General features: G+C 45.9%; 2 protein-coding genes across 4 annotated transcripts in view; both read right to left on the bottom strand.

Moving 5' to 3' along the window:
* C1RL (complement C1r subcomponent like) overlaps window positions 1-9,750 on the bottom strand; it is a 12,419-nt gene extending 2,669 nt beyond the window's left edge. Inside the window, exons 1-5 of one of the 3 annotated variants that reach the window (XM_019627652.1) lie at window positions 9,624-9,748; window positions 8,718-8,946; window positions 3,297-3,486; window positions 2,125-2,250; window positions 1,912-1,986 (exon numbers count right to left, since the gene is read on the bottom strand). In XM_019627652.1, coding sequence (XP_019483197.1) covers window positions 1,912-1,986; window positions 2,125-2,250; window positions 3,297-3,486; window positions 8,718-8,946; window positions 9,624-9,691 — 688 coding nt within the window. In that variant the 5' untranslated portion in view covers window positions 9,692-9,748. Of the gene's footprint in view, window positions 1-1,911; window positions 1,987-2,124; window positions 2,251-3,296; window positions 3,487-8,707; window positions 8,947-9,623 lie in introns of all 3 variants that reach the window. The other 2 variants (XM_019627654.1, XM_019627653.1) reach the window with 2 other exon arrangements.
* Window positions 9,751-18,551: 8,801 nt separating this feature from the next.
* RBP5 (retinol binding protein 5) overlaps window positions 18,552-21,660 on the bottom strand; it is a 4,131-nt gene continuing 1,022 nt past the window's right edge. The window contains exons 2-4 of the mRNA XM_019627664.1: window positions 19,771-19,777; window positions 19,459-19,560; window positions 18,552-19,054 (exon numbers count right to left, since the gene is read on the bottom strand). Coding sequence (XP_019483209.1) covers window positions 19,001-19,054; window positions 19,459-19,560; window positions 19,771-19,777 — 163 coding nt within the window. The 3' untranslated portion in view covers window positions 18,552-19,000. The remainder of the gene's footprint in view (window positions 19,055-19,458; window positions 19,561-19,770; window positions 19,778-21,660) is intronic.

The raw sequence follows: 21,660 nt of genomic DNA, 5'->3' as shown, positions 1-21,660 counted from the left end.
CCCAGCTCCAGGTTGAGCTGTTGTTCAGCATCTTAGCTGTAGAGGGCAGTGTCACTGGCCCTCATATGTGGGATCCGAACCGGGGCCCTCTGGCTTCCCAAGCCAGTTCTTAACCATCGTGCCAGTCGGCCGGCCCTGCCTCAGCCATTTTAAGTCACTTTTTTAGACTCTTGGCGGGACCATCCCTGTCCAAAATCATGCAGCAAGCAGAGTTTGCCTTCAGTGCCTCTTGCCTCTGTTTTCTGTGTCATTTCTTCACTTTTAACATCTCCCATACAATATGCCCTCTAACCCACTCCAAAGCCTACTTCAGGCTGTCCCTAGAGCATTCTGTGGATCAGGAGTAAAGTCTGAGAGATTTATGCAGATTAGGTTAGAAAGGCAATGCTTTCACTCAAAAAATGGGTTTAAAACATGGTAGACTTGAACCATCATATGCTGCTGTTCGGAACTTAAAATGGTACAATCATTGTGGAAAACAGTTTGGCAATTCCTCAAAAAGTTAAACATCTGCTATGATCCAGCAATTCCATTCCCAAGAGAACTCAAAACATATGTTCAAACAGAAACTTGTACACAAATGTTCATAGCAGCATTATCCATAAAAGGCAAAAAGTGGAAACAAAAATATTCATCAATTGATGAATGAATAAAGAAAATGTGGTGTATCCAGTGGAATTCTATTCAGCTATGAAAGAAATTAAGTACTGATATCTGCTACAGTGGATAGACCTTGAAGCCATTATGCTAAATGAAAGAAGCCAGACACAAAAGGCCACATATTGTATGATTCCATTGATAATGAAATGTCCAGAACAGGCAAATCCATAAAGACAGAAAGCAGATTAGTGATTACCAGGGGATGGGGGAGGGGAGAGTTGAAGGCACTGGGTTTCCTTTTGGGGTGATGAAAATGTTCTGAAATTAGTGTTAATGGTTGCACAGAATTGTGAATACATTAAAAATTACTGAATTGTACACTTAAAATTGTGAATTTTATGCTATGTGAACTTTATCTCAGTGAAAATTTTTTTTAAAAATGGTGGACTTTCTGGCTCTGTGGCATCTAAGTAGGGAGATATTTTGGGGACAGAGAGCCTGTCTGTGTATTCTTTTTTTTTTTTTTAAAGATTTTTATTGGGGAATTAGGGGGAAGAGGAACAGACAAGTTGCTGTCATTTTGTTCTTCAGTCTAGTTGTGGAGGGCGTTGCTTCACTGGCCCAAGTTGCCACCATCATTGCGCTCTTCCCAGGGGAGGCAGATCAGTCGCCGGCTTCTGGACGGCCGCTCACTGCGGCTGCTGGCCGCTCACGCTGGCTGCTGGCTACACACGCTGGCTGCTGGCTACACACGCTGGCTGCTGGCTACACACGGTAGCCCATGGCAACCCACTGCCACAGGGGCTGCAGCCTACGCCATTGCCGCCAACTGATGGCAGCCCAGCTCCAGGTTGAGCTGTTGTTCAGCATCTTAGCTGTGGAGGGCAGTGTCACTGGCCCTCATATGTGGGATCCGAACCGGGGCCCTCTGGCGTCCCAAGCCAGCTCTTAACCATCGCGCCACTCGGCCGGCCCTGTCTGTGTGTTCTTAAAGCATACCATATACCAAGAGAGAATTTTCTCTCATTTCAACTCTCTGCTCCTCTTCCTCCTTCGCTTTCCCATCTGATTAACTTCCTTCATGCTTTTGCTTTTACAGTTATCCTTTGATTCTGAATAAGGGACAAGCTTCTTGCCTCTCCTATTCTGGGCTTCTTTGCTCCCCTCCTCTTCCTCTCTTCTGCTTTATCTGCCCCTTTCTGTTCGGAGGTTTTCCTTTAACCCGCTGTGTCCCGCTCCACAGGCCCTGTGTACAGCTGAGGCTTGTTTGGGAAGCGGCCATAGTTACAGCACTGACAGGTCACTACTTACCAGGTACACAGTGAGGAACCTCTTTCCTGTCCTGTGTCTCTTTCCGGGGGCCTTGGGCTGTGCAGGTGAATGTCTCTGAGGAGTGAAATGAGGGGAGGCAAACAAATATCAGAATTGGAGGTGGAGCTAAAAGAGTAGGTGCCCAGAGGGCCGCAGGCCTCTTGGTGGGAATAAAGCAGATAGAAGCTGGTTCTCCAGCACATGGGGACTTACCTGCAGGCACTGCCTGATAATAGGGCTCTTGGCAGTGGTTCTGGATCTTGTAGGGGTTGTCTCCAGGTGTGTGTGTGGCCTCAGAGTTCCCATTAACCTGGCTGATGAAATGACTATGGTTCAGACCTATAGGAAAAGAGTGGTCATTTGGACCTAGAACAGAATTGCAAGCTGGCAACCCAGGGACTGATTCTGGCCCATGGTCATATTTAGTTTGACCTACACAGTCTTTTTTTTTTTTTTTAATTTGAATTATTTTCCACTGATCAGATTGTCAATGCTAAAAAAGTTTGAAAATAACTGTGATAAGTAGGATATGGGAAAACAGTCATTTTTGTACATGATTAGTGGGAGTGTAAATTAGCAAAACGGCTTTGGAGGAAAATTTAGCAATATCAAAATTAAAACTGTAAAAGTTCTTTTCACCTAGCATTTCAATTTCTAAGAATTTACCCTCATATACATGCTCCAAGATGTATATACAAAGATATCCATAGCAGTACCATTTGTGGCAGCAAAATATCAATCAGTCCAGGGTTGTTAAATACGTATATTACGATGTATCAATCAAAGGAATATTATATGGTCATTAAAAAGAATTAGGCAATGCTAAACATACGTATACAGGATGATCTTTAAGATATATCATTGAGTGAAAAATGCTAAGGTTAAAACATTGTAAATATTATGCAACACACACACACACACTTTATACTTGAATGGCATAGAATGTCTTTGGAAGGATACATAGGAAATAGAGAACAAGGTTGTTTCTGGATGAGGTAGCCAGGGACTAAGGGCCAGAGATCAGAGGAAGACTTACTTTTTACCATATATATATATATTTTTTTTTTTGACATTTTTATCATGTGAATGTATTATCTTTCAAAAGTTCTGAGTAACCATTTGAACATCTAGAATTTCATTTAAAATCTGGATTTTTGGGTTCTCTTGAAAAATGAGATGATATGCTAGCACTGGGCCAGCAAATTGGCATGGAAACAACTGCTGGAGCTGAGCAATTGTGCGGGCTCCAGGAGGGGGCAGGGATGGGATGGGCCCAGGTGTCTCCGAGCCTCCAGCCTCAGCAGTCATTCAAGCTTCTGCTTGTTGCTTCAAGATACTGGAGCCATGGTTATGGCAAAGGGTGCACCCCGAGGATGGACACTTACTCACTGCTTGGTAGAGGGCCAGGAAGCCCTTGTAGAGGTGGGTGGTCTTGTCCTCAGAGGAGGCGGGTGCATAGAAGGTCAGCTGCAAACTGCCCCCTGAGGACACAAATTCCCTCTGACCTGGGGGGCTGCCCAGAGGGGAGTCCTGCTGGCCACAAAACCGGCTTGGATCCATCCCACTGGCTGTGATCTGAAAGGGGACGGGAGGGGGGCAGGCAGGTGTGGGGTGAATTTGCATCACAGGTGGCCACAGGGTCATGTCATGGGCTGGACTCCAGCACCATCTAATAGGTCTGGGGCTAAGAAATCGTACCCTGTAGAACCCTGTTCAAGTAGCTTCCTGTTCCATTATTGACTTCCAAGTTTCTTTCAGACATGGCCAGATATCTAGCATATTTCTTTAGCCTACTATAATTATCTCATAAAACACACCATCTTTACCTTTTTCAAGAAGCTCTTTGTGAATAGTCAACATCATCATAATAACTATAGTAACAAATGCTTACTAGACTTATTGTGGTAATCACTTTGTAAGGTATACAAATGCAAATCAATATATTGTATACATGAAACTAATATAATACTATATGTCAATTGTAATTAAAAATAAAGTAATAACAAAGGAAGCTTCTTGGGAATCCCAGGGTCCCCCCCCCCCAATTGTAAGTTCTAAGAAGGCAGGAAATACATCTATTTTGCTGACCACTGAGCTCCTGATGTTCAACATGGTGCCTATAGCAAAACAGCTTTGAATCAATGAAAATAGAGACATAAGTCCCTTTCATCCATCTTCCTCCACCCCCATCACCTTCCACTTCTTTGAGTAACTTCCTGTGGGCCAACATCTGTGAAGCAATAAGACCCTCAGCAAAGACTGAGATCCTGGTGTTCCTGGCCTTTCCTTTTGGAATGTCCCTCCTCTTTCCCCACAAACTGTAAATGAAGCCCCCACAAGGTGTGGGAATCTAAGGACACATGTACACAGTCTGGATATGCTGGCTATTGTTACTTAAGTTATATGTCCTTTAAGAGGTTGTTTCTGTTTCAAACCCCTTCTGACTGCCTCACCCCCCTGCTCAAATTCCTTCCTGTGGGTTCCCGGACCCAAGGAAGGACACCTTGGAAGGAATTCCCCTGGCCCACAATTCATGTGAAATCTCTATTCTGGGCACACAGCTCCCTGCTCAGTTCGTTTTATTTCTGATTTTCACATTGATTTCCATCCTGGGTTCTTGCTGGCTCTTTATTCCCTCATTCTCCCTATGTCTCAAATTCCTTCAAGACTCCATTCAGCCCATCTCATAGTGATCACATTAACTGGGTAAAAGTTGGCATGAAGGGAATTTCTCGATCACCCCAAATGCCTTGCTCTTTTCCTCAGGACATCAGCAAATTTAAGCCCCACATTTAAGAGGTCTACCTCTTGAGAGGGAAGCATTTTGCTCTCAAAAATTGACCTTTACTGATCTATGTGGTTGTCAAAATCTGCGGTTTTCTTTTTACCCATCTTCATGAATTTTTGGCTAAATAGAATCATTTAGGAGACTAACTAGCAGAGTAAAATGAACACATGACCGAGTGTCCTAATGCTTCTGTTAAATTCCAGACTTTGCTCTTAACTCCCTGAGTGACATGAGCTGTTGCTTAACCGGCCCAGATATTAGTTTCCTCTCTTGTAAAATGGTCTGTGAAGCCTCTTGCAGTCAGGACATCACGTCCTATGGCAGCTCTCCAGTTTGTGCATGAAGAACAGTGGTGGAGATGATACTAAATACCTGATCGCTCAAAATTCGCTCTGTTGTGTGTCCTACACACATGGCAAGCTTGGATTTCATTCATTTTTTTTTCATTTATTTCTTCGACAGTTATTATGTTCTATGTGTAAGACACTATGCTAGGTGCTGGGGATACAGACATGAACAAGACATGGTTCTGTTACTGAGCAGCCCACAGTCTGGCTGAGGATACTGACAAGTAAAACATAAACCTGACTACAGTGTGTTGCATTCCGCATTCAAGGTGTGTGTGTGTGTGTGTGTGTGTGTGTGTGTGACTTGCTCTGGCAGCAGAGAGGAAGAAAGAATCCTATTCCTGAGCCTGGACTTGCTCAATGACGAGGGAAGAGTCAGGCTGGGATTAAAATTGTCGATGACTAAGAAGAACAGGGCTCATGTTAGGTGGTCAACAGACACAGGCTGAATCGAATAAAGGATTGTCTTGTCTGGTTAAATCTGAAGCAAATACATGCATTTATCTCCTCTCCCACCTCAAACCCCACTAATATGACAGCAAAGGGATAAAATGGTGTACAGGATCAAGGATAAACAGTGAGAGAAGGTGAGAGTAGATGAGAGATATCAGCAACATTATGGAAAGTGGAATGGAGACAGACAAGTGGGAACCTGTGTCTGCAAAGGTGGAAGCCAACATAAAGCTAACAGGTTCTTATCACAGAACCCTGGAAAGTTTCAGAAATTGGGGTAACCAGGAGCCTCTGAGGGTGGGGATGAGGGAAGGGCTGACAGAAAGCCTAAGAGGGGAAACTTCAGAACTGTAGGTCTCTTTGACCACGCTGTGCATCCAGGTAACTTCCTCTGACTCACCATGGCAGGAGAACTGAGCATGAGCCAGAGCCCTGGACTTGGGATCCCCTGGCACACTTGACAGAAGAGGTGAAGGCCAGAACTAAAAACAGAGGTTTTAGGTGAAAATCTACATATCGAACAGCGAGATACTTTTTTTCTGCTTGTTTACCAGAATGTTGGCAACTCTGAGCAGGAGACCCAGAGGATTCCTCTCTGAGGCTGATGATTGTCCCCCTCCCCCAAAATACTTCTGCATGCTGACCTTTGGGAGGGTCCCAATAGCACATCTAGGGCCTTGTGGATAACCCTATTTTCAAACCAAATCTGTCCTTTCACACATTTAAGCTATCTACACAGAGCATCCAATACCATTCTAGTACTTCACTCTTAAATATGAATGGACAGCCAAGGATTATCAGACGTTGTAGGAGAGTCTCTAACATGAAAAGCAGATACCAAAACAAATGAAGAGTAAAAAGGAACTTGGACGGAGTAGAGATAATATAGGGAAGGGAAGAAACATTTAAAAATAATCCCATTAGAGGGAAAAGAGTAGGTATTGTCTATGAAACAAGAACAATGTTCTGTAAAAAGGCACATTTAGAAAATAAGAATGAGACTTTAGACATTAAGAAAATATATTAACAGAGAAAAACATTAAATTTGGTATTTAAAATGAGGAAATCTCCCAGAAAGTGGAAGAAAAAGACAAAGAGATGAAAAACACAACAGAATGAATAACAAAACTAGAGAATCAGTCCAGAATATACAACAGCTAAATTATTGGAGTTCCAGAAAGAGAAAATAAAGAGAGTAGACATCTGAAAATTATTCTAAAAAATAATAGAAAAACATTCCCAGAAGCGAAGGACTAGTTTAAAAGAGTCTCTAGATTAAAAGAACCCTGTACAATGAGTGAAAAATGACCCACATCAAGATAAAAATTCAGAATACTGGTAATAAGGAAAATATTCTAGACGCTCGAGAGAGAAAAAACTAGGGGTCAGAAATCACAATGGTATCAGATTTTACAACACTAGAGCTAGAAATCAACGTCATCAAAATTCGGAGAGAAAATGACTAGCCATCAACTGTGAGGGTAGAACTAAGACATTTAGGGTTATGTGAGATCCTCTAAAATTTACTACCACATACCCTTTCTGGATGAGAAACTGTTCCTTTCTCCAAAATGAGGGAGTAAACCACGTGAGAGAATGATGGGATCCAGTTCCAATACAAGACAGGTGAAGGAAATACCCAGAATGAGGGAGAAGGGAATTCCCAGACAGTGTGGAGGCTTAGAAAGCAAAGAATTCAGACTGAAGAAATAAATCATCAAGAGATTTTCAGGTGGGATGTCACCAATAAAAAGGAGGGCTTAGAGGGCCGGCCGAGTGGCGCGATGGTTAAGAACTGGCTTGGGACACCAGAGGGCCCCGGTTCGGATCCCACATATGAGGGCCAGTGACACTGCACTCCACAGCTAAGATGCTGAACAACAGCTCAACCTGGAGCTGGGCTGCCGTGAGTTGCCGGCGACAGTAGGCTGCAGCCCCTGTGGCAGTGGGTTGCCATGGGCTACCGTGTATAGCCAGCAGCCAGCGTGAGCGGCCGTCCAGAAGCTGGCGACTGATCTGCCTCGCCTGGGAAGAGCGCAATGACAGTGTCAACTTGGGCCAGTGAAGCAACGTCCTCCACAACGAGACTGAAGAACAAAACGACAGCAACTTGTCTGTTCCCCTTCCCCCAAGTCCCCAGCACTGTTCCCATCCCCCCAATTCCCCAATAAAAATCTTAAAAAAAAAAAGGAGGGCTTAGAGATTGAGATTTGTACTTGAATATGTCTAGAGATTTACTCTCTTGGTGAAGAGCTTGGGAAGATTAGTTACAGAGACAACTAAGCAAACCAAAGATCAGAACAAAAACAAACAAAAAACTCCAAAGAACTCCATGTAATATTGACTCCTGGGAAACCCAAAAGCTAAAGAAAGAAACTATAATTATTGTACACCATGTGCGCTGATGTGAATATTTTAAAGTCATAATGATGTACATAATGACTATAGATTTAGTTAAAAATCATAGTATAGGGAAACTGGGAGGATGGCGGAGGGGAAATGTGGGTGGTGTAGGTCTAAGAGAGATAAAGCTAGTCCTTATCTTTTATAGTTGGAAGTTAATAGATAACATGTAAAAACAAAACAAAACCCAGGATAAACATGTTATTGATACATGAAAATAAAAGCTACATGAATTGTAAATAATTGCCACAGGGTAGTAGGGTGGGGTTGGGGAGTAGGCTGGAGACTACTGTTTTTCATTATAAACCTTATAGTACTGATTTTTTTTAAAAAAGCTATGTGCATGTATTATTTTGATACAAATAACATTTAAGTCAAAAGATAACATAAAGTACTGTTTTTAAAGTGTCCTTATTCTGAATAAGAAGTTTGTGATAGCTCCTCTGAGGTAAACTTGAACAGTCACTGAATCTTGTTATTACGCATACCCAGTTTCCTGCCCTGACAGAGCAGGCACTCAAAAATGCTTGGTGATGTATTTTTAATGACTGATGTGTGAGCCCTTGCTCTTTATGTTAGGGTTTCACAGTATTTGTGAATCCCTTTGGGGCCGAGATGGTAGCATGGGCAGGGACAGGACCGCTGGTGGAGGCGCCGGACAGACCCTCTCCTCCCTGGTAAGCTGGCCTGTTCCCCTGACTTGGGCTGTCATTCATCCTCTGAGATTCAGGGCTTGGCCACCTCCCACTGCCCCTGGGCGCTAGGCCTGGAGACCCCCTCCCCGGAGTCCCTCCAGGACCCCTACCCCAGCTCACTGTGACAGAGTCCCGCTCGCAGTCCTGGGATGGCTCCAGGTCGAAGTCCTGGAATACGAGCTTCACAGCAAAGCCCTGTGGAGCCTCAATGACAGTGGTGCTCTCTTGGCCTTTGAGGTATGGCTCTGGGTACCCAGGCGATGTCAGGTGCTGGGGTAGCTGCTGGGCCAAGCGCACAGAGCCCTGTGTGGGGCAAGCCTGGAGGACTCCCCAGAGAAGCAGCCACCACCTGTAAGTGGGTGAGGACAAGATGAGGACACACAGCTGTGGCCTGAGTGCTTAGGGTCATGAGGAGTGGGGGCAGGCAATGCTAAGGGACTGAGAGGCCTGGCAAAGGCTTTGGAAGCTGCGGCCTCAGCCTTCGAGGCCGGGCACCTCTGTCTGCTCCGTCATTGACCTTTCCCACCCGTTTCTTCAGCCTCTTAGGCAGCCTGAGCTCCATGGTGAATTTTCCACCATTGTTTATCTCCCTAGACAGTCTCATCCAAACAGGGGGGCATGCTTTCTGCTTCAGCAGATCCCAACCTCATCCTGGGATCTGAAGGAGCAATGGTGGTACAAATGAGGGGCAGTTACGTATGTTAGTTTCCTGGCTCAGAGCATTGAACCTGACCACCCCCAGGAAAGGCTGTTAAAGGCTATGCAAATTCCAGTTCCCCTCTGCTTAAGTGTGTTTGTGTGTGTGTGTGTGTGTGTGTGTGTGTGTGTGTGTGTGTGTGTGTGTGTGTACATATGGCCCTGGGGCCCATCTTCCCTCTTTCCACCNATTCCAGTGTTTGTGTGTGTGTGTGTGTGTGTGTGTGTGTGTGTGTGTGTGTGTGTGTGTGTGTACATATGGCCCTGGGGCCCATCTTCCCTCTTTCCACCCTTTTCTTCTCCTCCAGGTCTTTCCAAGGGCACACTCACATCTTGCCTGGGCAGCTTGTGGAGTAGGGGCTTCCCCAGAGATAGTTCCCGGCTCTGAGATCAGGCATCTGGAACCGGACATCTGGGACCTCCGAGAGGACTTGGCCCAGGCCAGAAAAAAGGAGGTGGGGCTGATGAAGGCCCTGTGGGGGAGGAGGGAGCAGTTACTGGAAATGAGTTAAGTAACTCGCCTCTGTTCCCTTTTTCTAATTATATGGGTGGAGCGCCACCTGCTGTCTGACTCGGGAATAATTCACCTACTACAACTGAAGGGGAAAAACATCTTCGAAACCAGTCAGGCCCTCAGACAGGGGTGGGAGGGCACTGATTCTTGACTCTTCTGTAGTATTTACAAAATAGTAAAGAGTAGGATGGGTCCTTGTGAGTTATGGCTGTCACCTTTAATTGGCCATACCTCACCCTCCCTGACCTTTGCGCTCATTTATGTTACCAGCCTGCCTCTTGTAGAAATTGAAGCTTCTCTTCAGTTGAAGTTGAGCTTCTCTTATCCCTCTCCCTCTTCACCAAGCATGGCTGGGACCCCCACTTAGGAGTCTTTTGAATCCTGCCCACAACCCCTGGAAGCTGTTCAACCCCTGGAAGGAGGGTCAGGTTGGTGCTGGGTGGGGGTCAGGCCCAAACTCAAGCTTCTTTAGGCAGATACCAGGGGCCATGGCTGGGGGCTCCCTTGAACCCCCAGGAGAGACACACCCATGGCTTGGTAGGGGACCAGGAAGTGGAGGCCAGAGGTTTTGTCCTCAAAATATGTGGAAAGTCAGCAGCAGCCTGCTCCCCAGAACAGGAGGCCGCCAGTGGGGAGCCCTGCTGCCCATAGAGCCAGCTCAGACCAGCACCCCCGACTGATCTGAAAGAGAGTGGGGCGGCAGGCCAGTGTGGGGTGAATCTATACCACTGGTGGTCACAGGGTCACATCCTGGGCATGGACTGTAGCCCGTCTAGAAGTTCTGCACACTTCTGGGGCTCAGAGTCATAACTTGTGGTAGCTTTGTCAAACAGTTTTACTTACCCTGTCTCTCCCCATTCTATGGGTCACAAAGTTTGCCATATGCTGAAAATGGCCCCTCACCCTCTCCAGTGCTCTTGGTCCACAATTCTTTCAAGAGACTCTTTGGGAACCCTTAGGGGCACTCCCAGATAATCCACTAGGCCAGCTCATAGGCTCCATTAAGGCAGGACTGTGGCTACTGGGCTTAGCCTCACTGATGGCTAATGTGGAACCTAACCCATATATAGGATCATGAAATGTGTGTGGTTGAATCTTGAATATATGGGTAGAAAGGCTCTTTGTTGGCTTCTTCCCTTCTTCTCCCCTACGCTAACCCTCTAATTCTCCTTCATCCAGCCCCACTGTCACTTTGCTAAGTAAAAAGTACTTAGTACTGCTTACCATTTTTTGGGACCTGACTTTTCCCTTTTCCCATTCTTCTGTACAATACTCCCCATCCCCGCCTCCAACCTCACACAGGGCAAGAAAACACATATGGTTGTAACACAGCTATCTGATAACAGAGTAAAAAACCTAAAGATACAAAATGTACTTAAAAATGGTACACTTCTGGGCTGGCCAAGTGGCGCGTTGGTTAAGAGTTGGCTTGGGACGCCAGCTCTGAGCAGCAGAGCGCCAGTTCGGATCCCACATGAGGGCCAGTGACGCTGCGCCCTCTACAGCTAAGATGGTGAACAACAGCTTGACCTGGAGCTGGGCTGCTGTGAATTGCTGGCAACCGTGTGGGCTGCAGTGGGGTTGACCAGCAGAGGGTGTGAGCTTTCATGAGCTGCTGTGAGCCGCTGTGAGCAGCTGTCCAATCGCCAGCAAGTGACAGGGGGTTGCCATGGGCTACCGTGTGTAGCCAGCAGCAGCGTGAGTGGCCAGCAGCCGCAGTGAGCGGCCGTCCAGAAGCTGACGACTGATCTGCCTCGCCCGGGAAGAGCGCAATGATGTTGTCAACTTGGGCCAGTGAAGCAACATCCTCCACAACTAGACTGAAGAACAAAAAAACGACAGCAACTTGTCTGTTCCCCTTCCCCCAATTCCCCAGCACTGTTCCCATCCCCCAATTCCCCAATAAAAATCTTTAAAAAAAAAAAAAGAACATAACTTAAATTTGAGCTATTGCTCATTTCAAGACAGTTTGCAGTTTGGGGCAGTTAACTGCCTGCTTGAAAACAAAAAGAGGCAATACTCTTTGAAGAAACATCACAGAATCCATAGTCTTCATAATGTATCAATCATTGTGTCCAAGATACCATCCAAAATTACTCTGAATATAAAGAAACAGGAAAACACAAACCATGCTCAAGAGAAACAACAACAGAGCCCGCCCCCCAAGATGACACAGATGTTGCATTCAGTACCCAAGGATTTTAGCACACAAAGATGTAAAGAAAAAACATGCTTATATTAAAGAAAACAGATAGGAACATAAACAGAGAAATAGAGACTGTAAAAACAAACCAAATGGGCCAGCTGAGTGCCTCAGTTGGTTAACAGTTGGCTTAAGAGCGCGAGCTCTGACTAACAGGGCTGCCGGATTGATTCCCACATGGGCCAGTGACATTGTGCCTGAGCTGAGCTGTCGCTGAGCTGCCAACAGGTGGCAGGATGGCTCAGCTGGTATAACAACAAGATTGCCTGTTCGATGGTGGGCTATGCCCATCCGCAACTAAGACTGAATTCAGCATCTTGAGCTGAGCTGCCACCCGGATGGCTCAGTGGATAGAGTGTGCGCTCTTAACAACAAGGCTGCTGGTTGGACTCCCACATGGGATGGTGGCTACGCTCACCCACAGTTAAAATTGAACACAACCCATTGAGCTTAGAGGCCACGAGCTGCCGACGGGAAGCCAGATGGCGACTGGCGCCCTCCACAACTAAGACTGAAGAACAACAACTTGGCTGGTCCCCTTCCCCAACCCCCCAACACTGATCCCCTCCCCCAATTCCCCAATAAAATCTTAAAAAAAAAAAGAAGAAAGAACCAAATGTAAATTCTACAACTGAAAGATGTACTATATGAATTAAAAACAAATCATTGGAGGGGCTTAATAGAAGAATGGAGGTGGCAGAGGAAAGAGTCTGTGAGTTTGAAGATAGTTACATAAAAATTATCCAATCTGAAGAACAGAGGAAATTTTTTTTTAGATGAGCAGAAACTCAGGGACCTATGGGACAATATAAAAAACCCTAATATATATGTGTTTTTAGAGTCCCAGAAGGAAAGGAGAGAATGAGGCAGAAAAAGTATTAAAAGGCATAATGGCTGGAAGTTTCCCAGCTTTTGAGAAAAGCATCTATCTTCAGGTTCAAGAAACTCAGTAAATTCAAAGCAGAATTGAAAATGAACAAAAAAGCACACCTAGGCATATCATAGTCACACTGTTGAAAACCAAAGATAAAAAGAAAATGTTAAAAGCATCCAGAGAAAAAGAACACACCACAAACACAGAACAACATTTTCAATGTCACTACTTCGTCCTCAAAAACAATACACACCAGAAGGCAATGGAACGACGTCTTTAAAATGCTGAAAGAAAAAAAAAAGAGTCAACTTAGAGTTGCTTTTTCAGTGAAAATATTCTTTAAGAATGAAGATGAAATAAAACAATCTTTGGATCCAAAAAATAAAACTTAAAGAATTTGTCATCAGCAGACCTGCACTATGAGAGATGCTAAAGTTCTTGAGGCTGAGGGAAAGGAATCCAGATGGAACAACAGAGCCACAGAATGGATAAAGAGAAATGGTCAATTTGTAGGTAAATATAAAATCTATTGGCCGGCCGAGTGGCGCGATGGTTAAGAACTCGCTTGGGACGCTAGAGGGCCCCGGTTCGGATCCCACATATGAGGGCCAGTGACACTGCCCTCTACAGCTAAGATGCTGAACAACAGCTCAACCTGGAGCTGGGCTGCCTTGAGTTGCCGGCGACGGCGTAGGCTGCAGCCCCTGCGGCAGTGGGTTGCCATGGGCTACCGTGTGTTGCCAGCAGCCAACGTGAGCGGCCAGCAGCCAACGTGAGCGGCCAGCAGCCAACGTGAGCGGCCAGCAGCCAACGTGAGCGGCCAGCAGCCGCAGTGAGCGGCCGTCCAGAAGCCGGCGACTGATCTGCCTCACCAGGGAAGAGCGCAATGACGGTGCCAACTTGGGCCAGTGAAGCAACATCCTCCACAACTAGATTGAAGAACAAAAATGACAGCAACTTGTCTGTCCCCCTTCCCCCAATTCCCCAGCACTGTTCCCATCCCCCCAATTCCCCAATAAAAATCTTTAAAAAAAATATATAAAATCTATTTCATCTTAATGTCTTTAAAATACATATGTCTGTTTAAAGCAAAAATTGTAACATTGTATTGCAGGGTTTATAACATGTAGATATAATATACATGAAAACTGTAACATAAAGGATGGAGGGGGGACTCATATCATTACCAGGTTTCTTTGTACAATATTAAATCTAAGACTCAAAAATGAGGTATACAGTTCTCTCCAGAGTAGTGGTTTTCTACTTGTGGTCTTGGGAGCTGTGGGAGCCCCTGAGGTCCTTCCAGGGGGGTTATGAGGCCAAAACTATTTTCATAACAATACTAAGATGTTATTTGTTGTTTTCTTTTCCTTTCTCTCATGAGTGGACCAAAGGAGCATGTGCTTATGTATCCTTGTTTTAAAATTTTCTGTTTTAATTTTTGATATAGTGAATATGAATAGTTATAACATACATAAACAAAAGCTCTTTGGGGTTCTCAATAATTTTTAAGGGTATAAAGTTTGAGAACAGCTGCCCTAGAGTGATCACTGGAAAAAACTTTTTTTAAAAGGCAAAGAGGTATAGCTAAAGGCCAATATATCAATCAAAATAGAATTCTGAACTCTAGACTGGTCTAATTCGGAGGGACTTGTTCCTTTTCTTTTTTTTTTTAAAGATTTTATTGGGGAATTGAGGGAGGGGAACAGCGTTGGGGAATCGGGGAAGGGGAACAGACGAGTTGCTGTCCTTTTGTTCTTCTGTCTAGTTGTGGAGGATGTCGCTTCACTGGCCCATGTTGGTATTATCATTGAGCTCTTCCTGGATGAGTCGGCTGGCACCAGCCGTTGGATGGCCGCTCATGGCAGCTCACGGCAGCTCACGAAAGCTCATGCCCACTGCCGGTCGGCCCCACTGCAGCCTACACCATTGCCGGTGACTCAACGGCAGCCCAGCTCCAGGTTGAGCTGTTGCTCACCATCTTAGCTGCAGAGGGTGCAGTGTCACTGGCTCTCATGTGGGATCCGAACCGGCACCCTGCTGCTCAGAGCTGGCGTCCCAAGCCAACTCCTAACCAGCGCGCCACTCGGTCGTTCCTGGAGGGACTTGTTTCTAAAAGGGTGACCTATTAGCAATCATCCTGGTTTGTGTGGGACTGAGGGGTTTCTTGGGAAATGGGGATTTCAATTCTAAAACTGGTTCAGTCCCCGGCAAACTCGGGGCTGGTTATTTCTAGACCTTCAATCATCTGTTTTGTTCCCCTTTCCGTTAGCTAAATGTGAGCCTCTAAAGAGCCAAGACCACCTCTGTTCTATGTGTGGGTCCCCAAATATAGGTAAAAGGAGCAAATAGAGGAAATAAATGAAAAAAGCTACAAAATTGTAAGTACACTATGTTTGCAAAAATAGAAAACGCAAGAACAAACTAAAATAGCTGTGACTGTCTTAGAGCACAGGGCTATGTGAGATTTATAAAATATCTCTGATTAGTGAAATTTCTGTAATATTATTAAATCACTTTAATAATTAGAAAATAAATGTATTTAAAATGATAATTGTGACCAGATGGCCCCTTCTAAGCCAGGCAAGATTGAAAGGATGAGGCCATGAATCCTGAAGATGAGGCCAGGACCTGACTCCAGTGGCATCTTTAACTCTTGTGATTAATGGGGAAGAGCTTTTTGTCCTTGGATATGAGCTTAGGCCAGACAAGATCCTTTCAACCTTGGGGAGCTTATGTCTGAAGACAAATTGATGTCCCACTGTCTCAACTCTCTCCTTCCTCTCCAGTTCTTACTTACACCTTCTGAGCCTGCTTTTAGGTCCATTGAATTTTGTTTCTCGTTAACTGAGAAAGGACAAAGGGCAGAAGCTGGGAGAGCGGACAGTCTTCAAAGTTCTGATGGGAGGATGGAGAGAAAGCAGAGGAAGTCCATGGGTGTGAGTGCAGGAAGTCCATAAACACATTTTCAGAGTTTGGATTTTTATTTTGCTTTTATTTTTGAAGTTCCTGTTGGTGCTGCCACCCGCTGTCTTGTACAGGGAACCCCCCATGGGAGGGGTGTGGGGTGTGGCGGTCCAGACCAGGAAAGTGTTCCTGCAGCTTTCTCAGGAAAGGAGGAAGTAAAGGGGACACCTGCCTATTTTTGAACTTCACTTTCTTCAGACTTCTGGAGGGGTAGATACTGAGATGTGGGCCCCTGCTGCTGGATGCTCAAGATGGAGTCTGAGCTTAGGTGGGATGGAAGGACCTATGACATTGAGTGTAGAGCCATACCATTTTGTGGCTGGTCAGGTTTTTACTGCCCAAAGTCACACACCTCTCATCTTTTACCAGCTTGGCAAAAATTGAGGCTATAGTGCTAGGATGTGGGTCACTTGTGATGAAATTCAAGGTTGAGAATGTGTTAGTTTTCTGTTGTTATATAATAAATCATTTGCACACTTAGCAGGTTAAAACAACAAATGTATGATTTCACACAGTTTCTGAGTGTTGGGAATCTATTGTAGAAACAGCTGAGGGTGGTTTTAGCTCAGGGTCTCTCACAAGGCTTCAATCAAGGTGTTGGTCAAGGCTTCTGTCATCTGAAGGTTTGACTGGGGCTGGAGGGTCTGCTTCCAAGATGGCTTGCTCACACGGCTGTGGGCAGGAGGCCTCAGTTTCTTGACACATGACCCTCTTTATAGGACACTTGAGTGTCTTCATGACACATCAGCTGGCCTTCCTCAGAGTAATATAAGAATAAAAGGGTAAGGCTGAGACCAAAAACATCTTGGATTCCTGATCAATTCTCTAAGGTCTAAGACTCTGGTTAAAAAAAAAAAATCAGTCATTCTTGGGATCCACAGCTTTGTGTACCCCTGAAAGGGCTGGGGTGGGATTCACACATCCATCTACTGCCGTTGACTCCTCCAGTCTTCTTCACTCATATGTTGGTGTCCCTGGTGACCATCTTTGTCATATGAGGATGAATGGAGCAGCCTGATTTGAATGAGGATAAGGGTCTTGTCAGGGTGAGTATGCAGGTTGGGAAGAGAGAGAGAGAGAGAGAGAGAGAGAGAGAGAGAGAGAGAGAGAGAGAGAGAGTGTGTGTGTGAGTGTGTGTCTGTCTTTCTGTCTGTCTAGTGGGGAATGGAATATCCAAGAGGTGGCAGAGGAGGGATCTCTCATTCCCACTGCAGTGAGCAGCGTCCCCTGCTGCCCATAGGACAAACAGCAGCCCAAGTTCTCTACAGTCTCAGTAGGTCCAGGCTCCCAACCCCTTGCAGATACCTAAGTTGCTTAGTCCTCCTCTAGTTGCTTGTGTTCGTTTGGGGGTCTTCAGGCCTCTTGTTGGACTCTGGCTCCTGGAAGGTTGGGGTCGAGTGGAGGAAGTGGACCTGCAGTGGACCTGCAGATGGTTTGGATGCTCATGTCACAGGAGTTTTGACGGGTTGAGGCCATTTTAACTTGGACTTCACAGTCACAATGGAGGCCTCCAAACTTCTGGGTCAGGGCCCTCTGGCAAGACTCCAGTGAGGGACACTGAACTGACATTAAGAGCACAGAGGACAGTCCTGTGGGGGGAGGCTTGGACATGCACTGTGAACTCAGGGTGGCTGGGACAGTGTGTTGACCTGGTAACTTAGGCGATGGGTAAATACACCTGGAGCATTGTCCTTCAGCTTCTGTGTACCTTGAAAAGGGACAAGGTAGGACCCAGCAGCCCTCGGAGCTTCTGCTGGGCAGCTTTGCTGAGAGGAGGGCTCTCCACTCCCCAGTCTGCTGGGGTTATCTGCAGAGAGGCTGAGCAGGGAATAAGCTATTCAGTTCCACTATGAGCTATTTTCTTGTTCTTTTCCAAGTGCGTTCCAGGGCGTGTGGCAGGGTGAATGTTACAAGCCTAGTTCTTCTTGGCCAGAGCCCCAGTGACTGCCCTGAATGTTTAGGGGCCCTAGACTCTGCTGGAAGAGGGGGCAGGAATGTTCATCTAATGAGCACAGGCCAGGGACTTTCCAACAATCCTCCCTTCCCATCCCAGCCACGCTCTGTCCTCACCCCACACTGAATCCTCTTTTCTCTGACTCTTGCCCCGCAGTACTTTTATTCTGAAAGAACCAAGGCAGCTGGAGGTAGGGAGGTGCCAGAGGCTGGAGCTGGCCCTGACCCTGAACAGGCCCTATCCTTCTGGGCTGTTTTCCTGGGCAATAATTCAGAGGACCCAAAGGGAGGGGCCTTGCTGTCCTCAGTTCTCCCCTTTATCCTCTGTCCCTAGCCTTGCTGGCCTTTAAACGGAGGACCCCTAAGGCCAGGCCTATTGGTCTTCTTCCTACTGTTGCCTTCACACCCCCATGCCCTGCCTCTTTCTAGCCCTTGGCATTGTATCCTCCATCTGCTTCCCTTTTCAGTCTTTTCTGGCCTTCTTGCTGCTTGTCTGTCTCAAAGCAGACATGGAGGCCAGGTCACTATTTAGAAGCTTCCCAACCTCCCCCAGCACTGGACAAAGGTCTCACCCAGTCCCCTTCTTCTTCTCCAACAAGTAGAATGAAAATATAAGATAGCCAGGATGCATTCAGATGTTGGTAAACAGCTCTGTGGGTGGTGGGGGGGGGGAGGGCGTGCCTTAGGCCTGGTTCTGTTGAGCATATGAGACTGTCTCCAAAATAAGGACAAGGAAGTGGACAAAAATACTGTACGAGTAGCTCCTGTTTAAATTCTTGAACCCCAGTCACAGTTTTCCAAAAGGTCCACGAGGACAGAGTTATCATTAACCCCCGAATACTCAAAGCTTAGTTCTTTCTTAGATGGAATATAAGAGGCCAAATGAACTAAAGAGAGTTAACATCAGTTATTCTCAAGGGCCCGTACCCGTTTGCCTGTTTCTTTCATCCTGAAGGCCAGACCTTGAACTTGATATGAGGTCACTATTGGGCAGTGGAGTGTAAGAAAGAAAGGACTTTGGTCTTGGGGGCTACAAGTTATAGATTAACATGGGGAGGGCTGAGGAGGGACCCAGAGGGAGGATAAAGTGGCCTGAGGAAGGAACTGCTGACCTGGGACAACCTGGGTTTGAGGGATACAAGCAGGAGGAGCCTGGGGACTGGTGCTGTCTGGAGGGACTCGCAGCTCCTCTCCGGCTACTTGACCTTCCTGAAGACCTGCTCACACACTGCATCCCTCGCAGTCAGCTCCTGGGAATAGAGTAGGAATGATGAGGAAAAAGAAGGTTCTTGTCAGCTGGAGCTCCTTTGTCAAGGTCCTTGACCTCCACTTAATCCTTCAGGATACATCAACTAGGGCATTTGATGTATGGGGAACTGTATCATTGTTCCAGGCCCTCAACTTTTCACCCCAGAGGAAGGAAAGTTGCCAGGTCAGGGAATATGGAATGGCAAAGTCTCCATCTTTCTGGCTGTGATTCATGGACATTAATTTGACTTGTAGCCAGGGCTCACCTTGGCCACTGTATTTTTTCCTCTCTCCACTCCTCCCAGTGCTTTTGTTTCCTTTCCTTAGAGAAGGGGGCGGGGGGATGAAACCTCACTGGAGACCTCTCTCCCAGACACGCTCATTTACCAGCCCTCACCCAGCTTACCAGGTATAACGTCTCTCCCTCCAGCCAGTGCCTCCAGCCTCGGTTGGGCACCTCCCCTTTCTGCACACAGACCAGCTGCTCCTCCTCCCAGGTTACTAGGGTCTAAAGGGAAGGCAGGAGTAAAGGGAGACTGGAGGGAGAGGAGGGGGACAGGACACCCAAAATACATTCAACTCACTCTGGCTGGGCTGCCCCCTTTCACACCACAGCAGATCCTGTCTTGCTCCAGCCCCTTCATTCTGAGTGAGAAGGCTGCTCTGATTTAGCATGACTCCCCTTCCCCACTCCTGAAGGCCACTAAGGGGGACCTACAGTTTGTCTACAAGGGCAGAGCAAGATAATGGGGTGAAATGAGGAGTGGATGATGCAGAATGGAGAGTTTGTCCTCTCGATACTTCTAGTTGACCGGGAGGGGTCTTTGGAAAAGAAGAGAGATCGAATGGGAGTCCCACCAGGCAATCGCTTTTCTCCTCTGTCTCAGTTTCCAGAAGAGCTGAAGTGTCTCTGAGAATGAAGGATCAAGCCTCCTGAATTAGAGCTGGGTGGGCCTGGGCATTCTAGTCAACAGTGATTGAGGCCTCTCATAGGATAGGCGCTGCTAACCAGGGAGCTCAGAATCTTGATCAGATACAGAGTGGTAAGTAGATATCTATGATACCAGGCAGGACTGTGGGGGATGGGAATGAGAAGAAAAGAGCCCCGTCTTCAAGGAAGTGAGGAGTTAATGAAATTGTAGATAATGGGAAATTTCTAGCAAGGAAAGTAACAATGTAGAGGTAAGAAAGAAGAGCCAATAGTTCTGAGGTTCCCTAACCTAGCATGCATGTGGGAAAAAGCCTGGTATGCCATATGAAGTATGTAGACCTTATCTGAGAGTGGTAGAGTGTCACTGAAAGGGTTTAAGTCAGAAAGTGACATAGTCATCTTTACATGTTAGATAGATCCTTGTGGCCACGGTATGCAGAGTGGGTATGCAGAGTGGATTAGAGAAGGGTTAAATTTTGGCACCTGGTAAGAAACTAGGGCCTGAATTAAGATGGTGATAGTGAGAAAGGCTAGGAAGGAACAAATGAGAGCTATGTGGAACAGCAATGTTCAGTAGAAATGCAATGGGTCTTAAATGCAAGCCACATATATAATTGAGAGACATCTAGTAGCCACATAAAAAAAGTAAAAAAGCAACAGGTAAAATTAATTTTAATAATATATTTTATTTAACCTAAATTATCCAAAATATAATTTCGGCATGTAAGCAATATAAAAATTTCTGAGCTGTTTTACTTTTTTTGTATTGTCTTAAAAAATCTACTGTGTATTTTATAGTTACAGTAGATCTCATATTGGAGTAGTTACATTTCAGGTGTTCAATAGCTCTATATGGCTAGTAGTTACTATATTGGACAGTGCAGAAAAGTTATTAAGACTTCTTGACTAATTAGATTTAGTGTACACACTTGCGCTTGTATGTGTGTGTATGTGCACATGCGAGCATGTGTGCATTGTGTGTTCGGAGCATAGAAATAAGGAGACATGAAATAATGACCGTGACTCCCAGCTCTCTGGTCCTGCTGGTTATTAACATTAATGGAGACAGTAAATACAAAAGCAGGACTAAGTTTGGGTAGGAAGACAATGACATTGGGCTTGACCTTGGGGCATGCAGGTGTAAACATTTTGCAGGCAATTGAAAACTTAACCCTGGAGCTCAGGAGCTAGCTCTGGCTGGAGAACACATGTCAAGGGCAGCCTATTAGATGGTAGATGAAAGCATGCGTGTATATGATTGGGTCAATCGATGATGTAAAGACGAGAGAAAGTCAAGAACAAAATATTAGGGAAAACCCCAGTTTAAAAGATTAATAGGGGAACTAGAGTGAATCTGCAAAGGAGACCAAAAGGAACATGTAAGAAGCAGAAAGAAATGCAGGAGAATGGGGTTATAGAGGCTAAGGGAAAAGAGACTCTGTGGTGACTAACAGGGTCAAAGGCTAGAGGGTAAGCAAATGTTTGTTCATTGGCTTGAGGGTGAATGTTTGCTCATTGGCTTGAGGGTGACCTGCTCTTTTTGTCCTTCCGGCTGGTGATAAGAGGGTGCAGAAAGAGAGTGGTGGTGGGGGGTGGGGTGACCAAGGCTCAGGGACCCTGCCCACCTGAAAGGGAGGGACCAAGCTCTCACTGACCTCCCTCCAGGTGCTCCCTGGG

The sequence above is a fragment of the Hipposideros armiger genome, unplaced genomic scaffold, assembly GCF_001890085.2.
Source record: "Hipposideros armiger isolate ML-2016 unplaced genomic scaffold, ASM189008v1 scaffold_739, whole genome shotgun sequence".
NCBI classification, from domain to species: domain Eukaryota; kingdom Metazoa; phylum Chordata; class Mammalia; order Chiroptera; family Hipposideridae; genus Hipposideros; species Hipposideros armiger.
The sequence above is the reverse complement of the archived record's forward strand: the minus strand, read 5'-3'. Positions and strand labels throughout refer to the sequence as shown.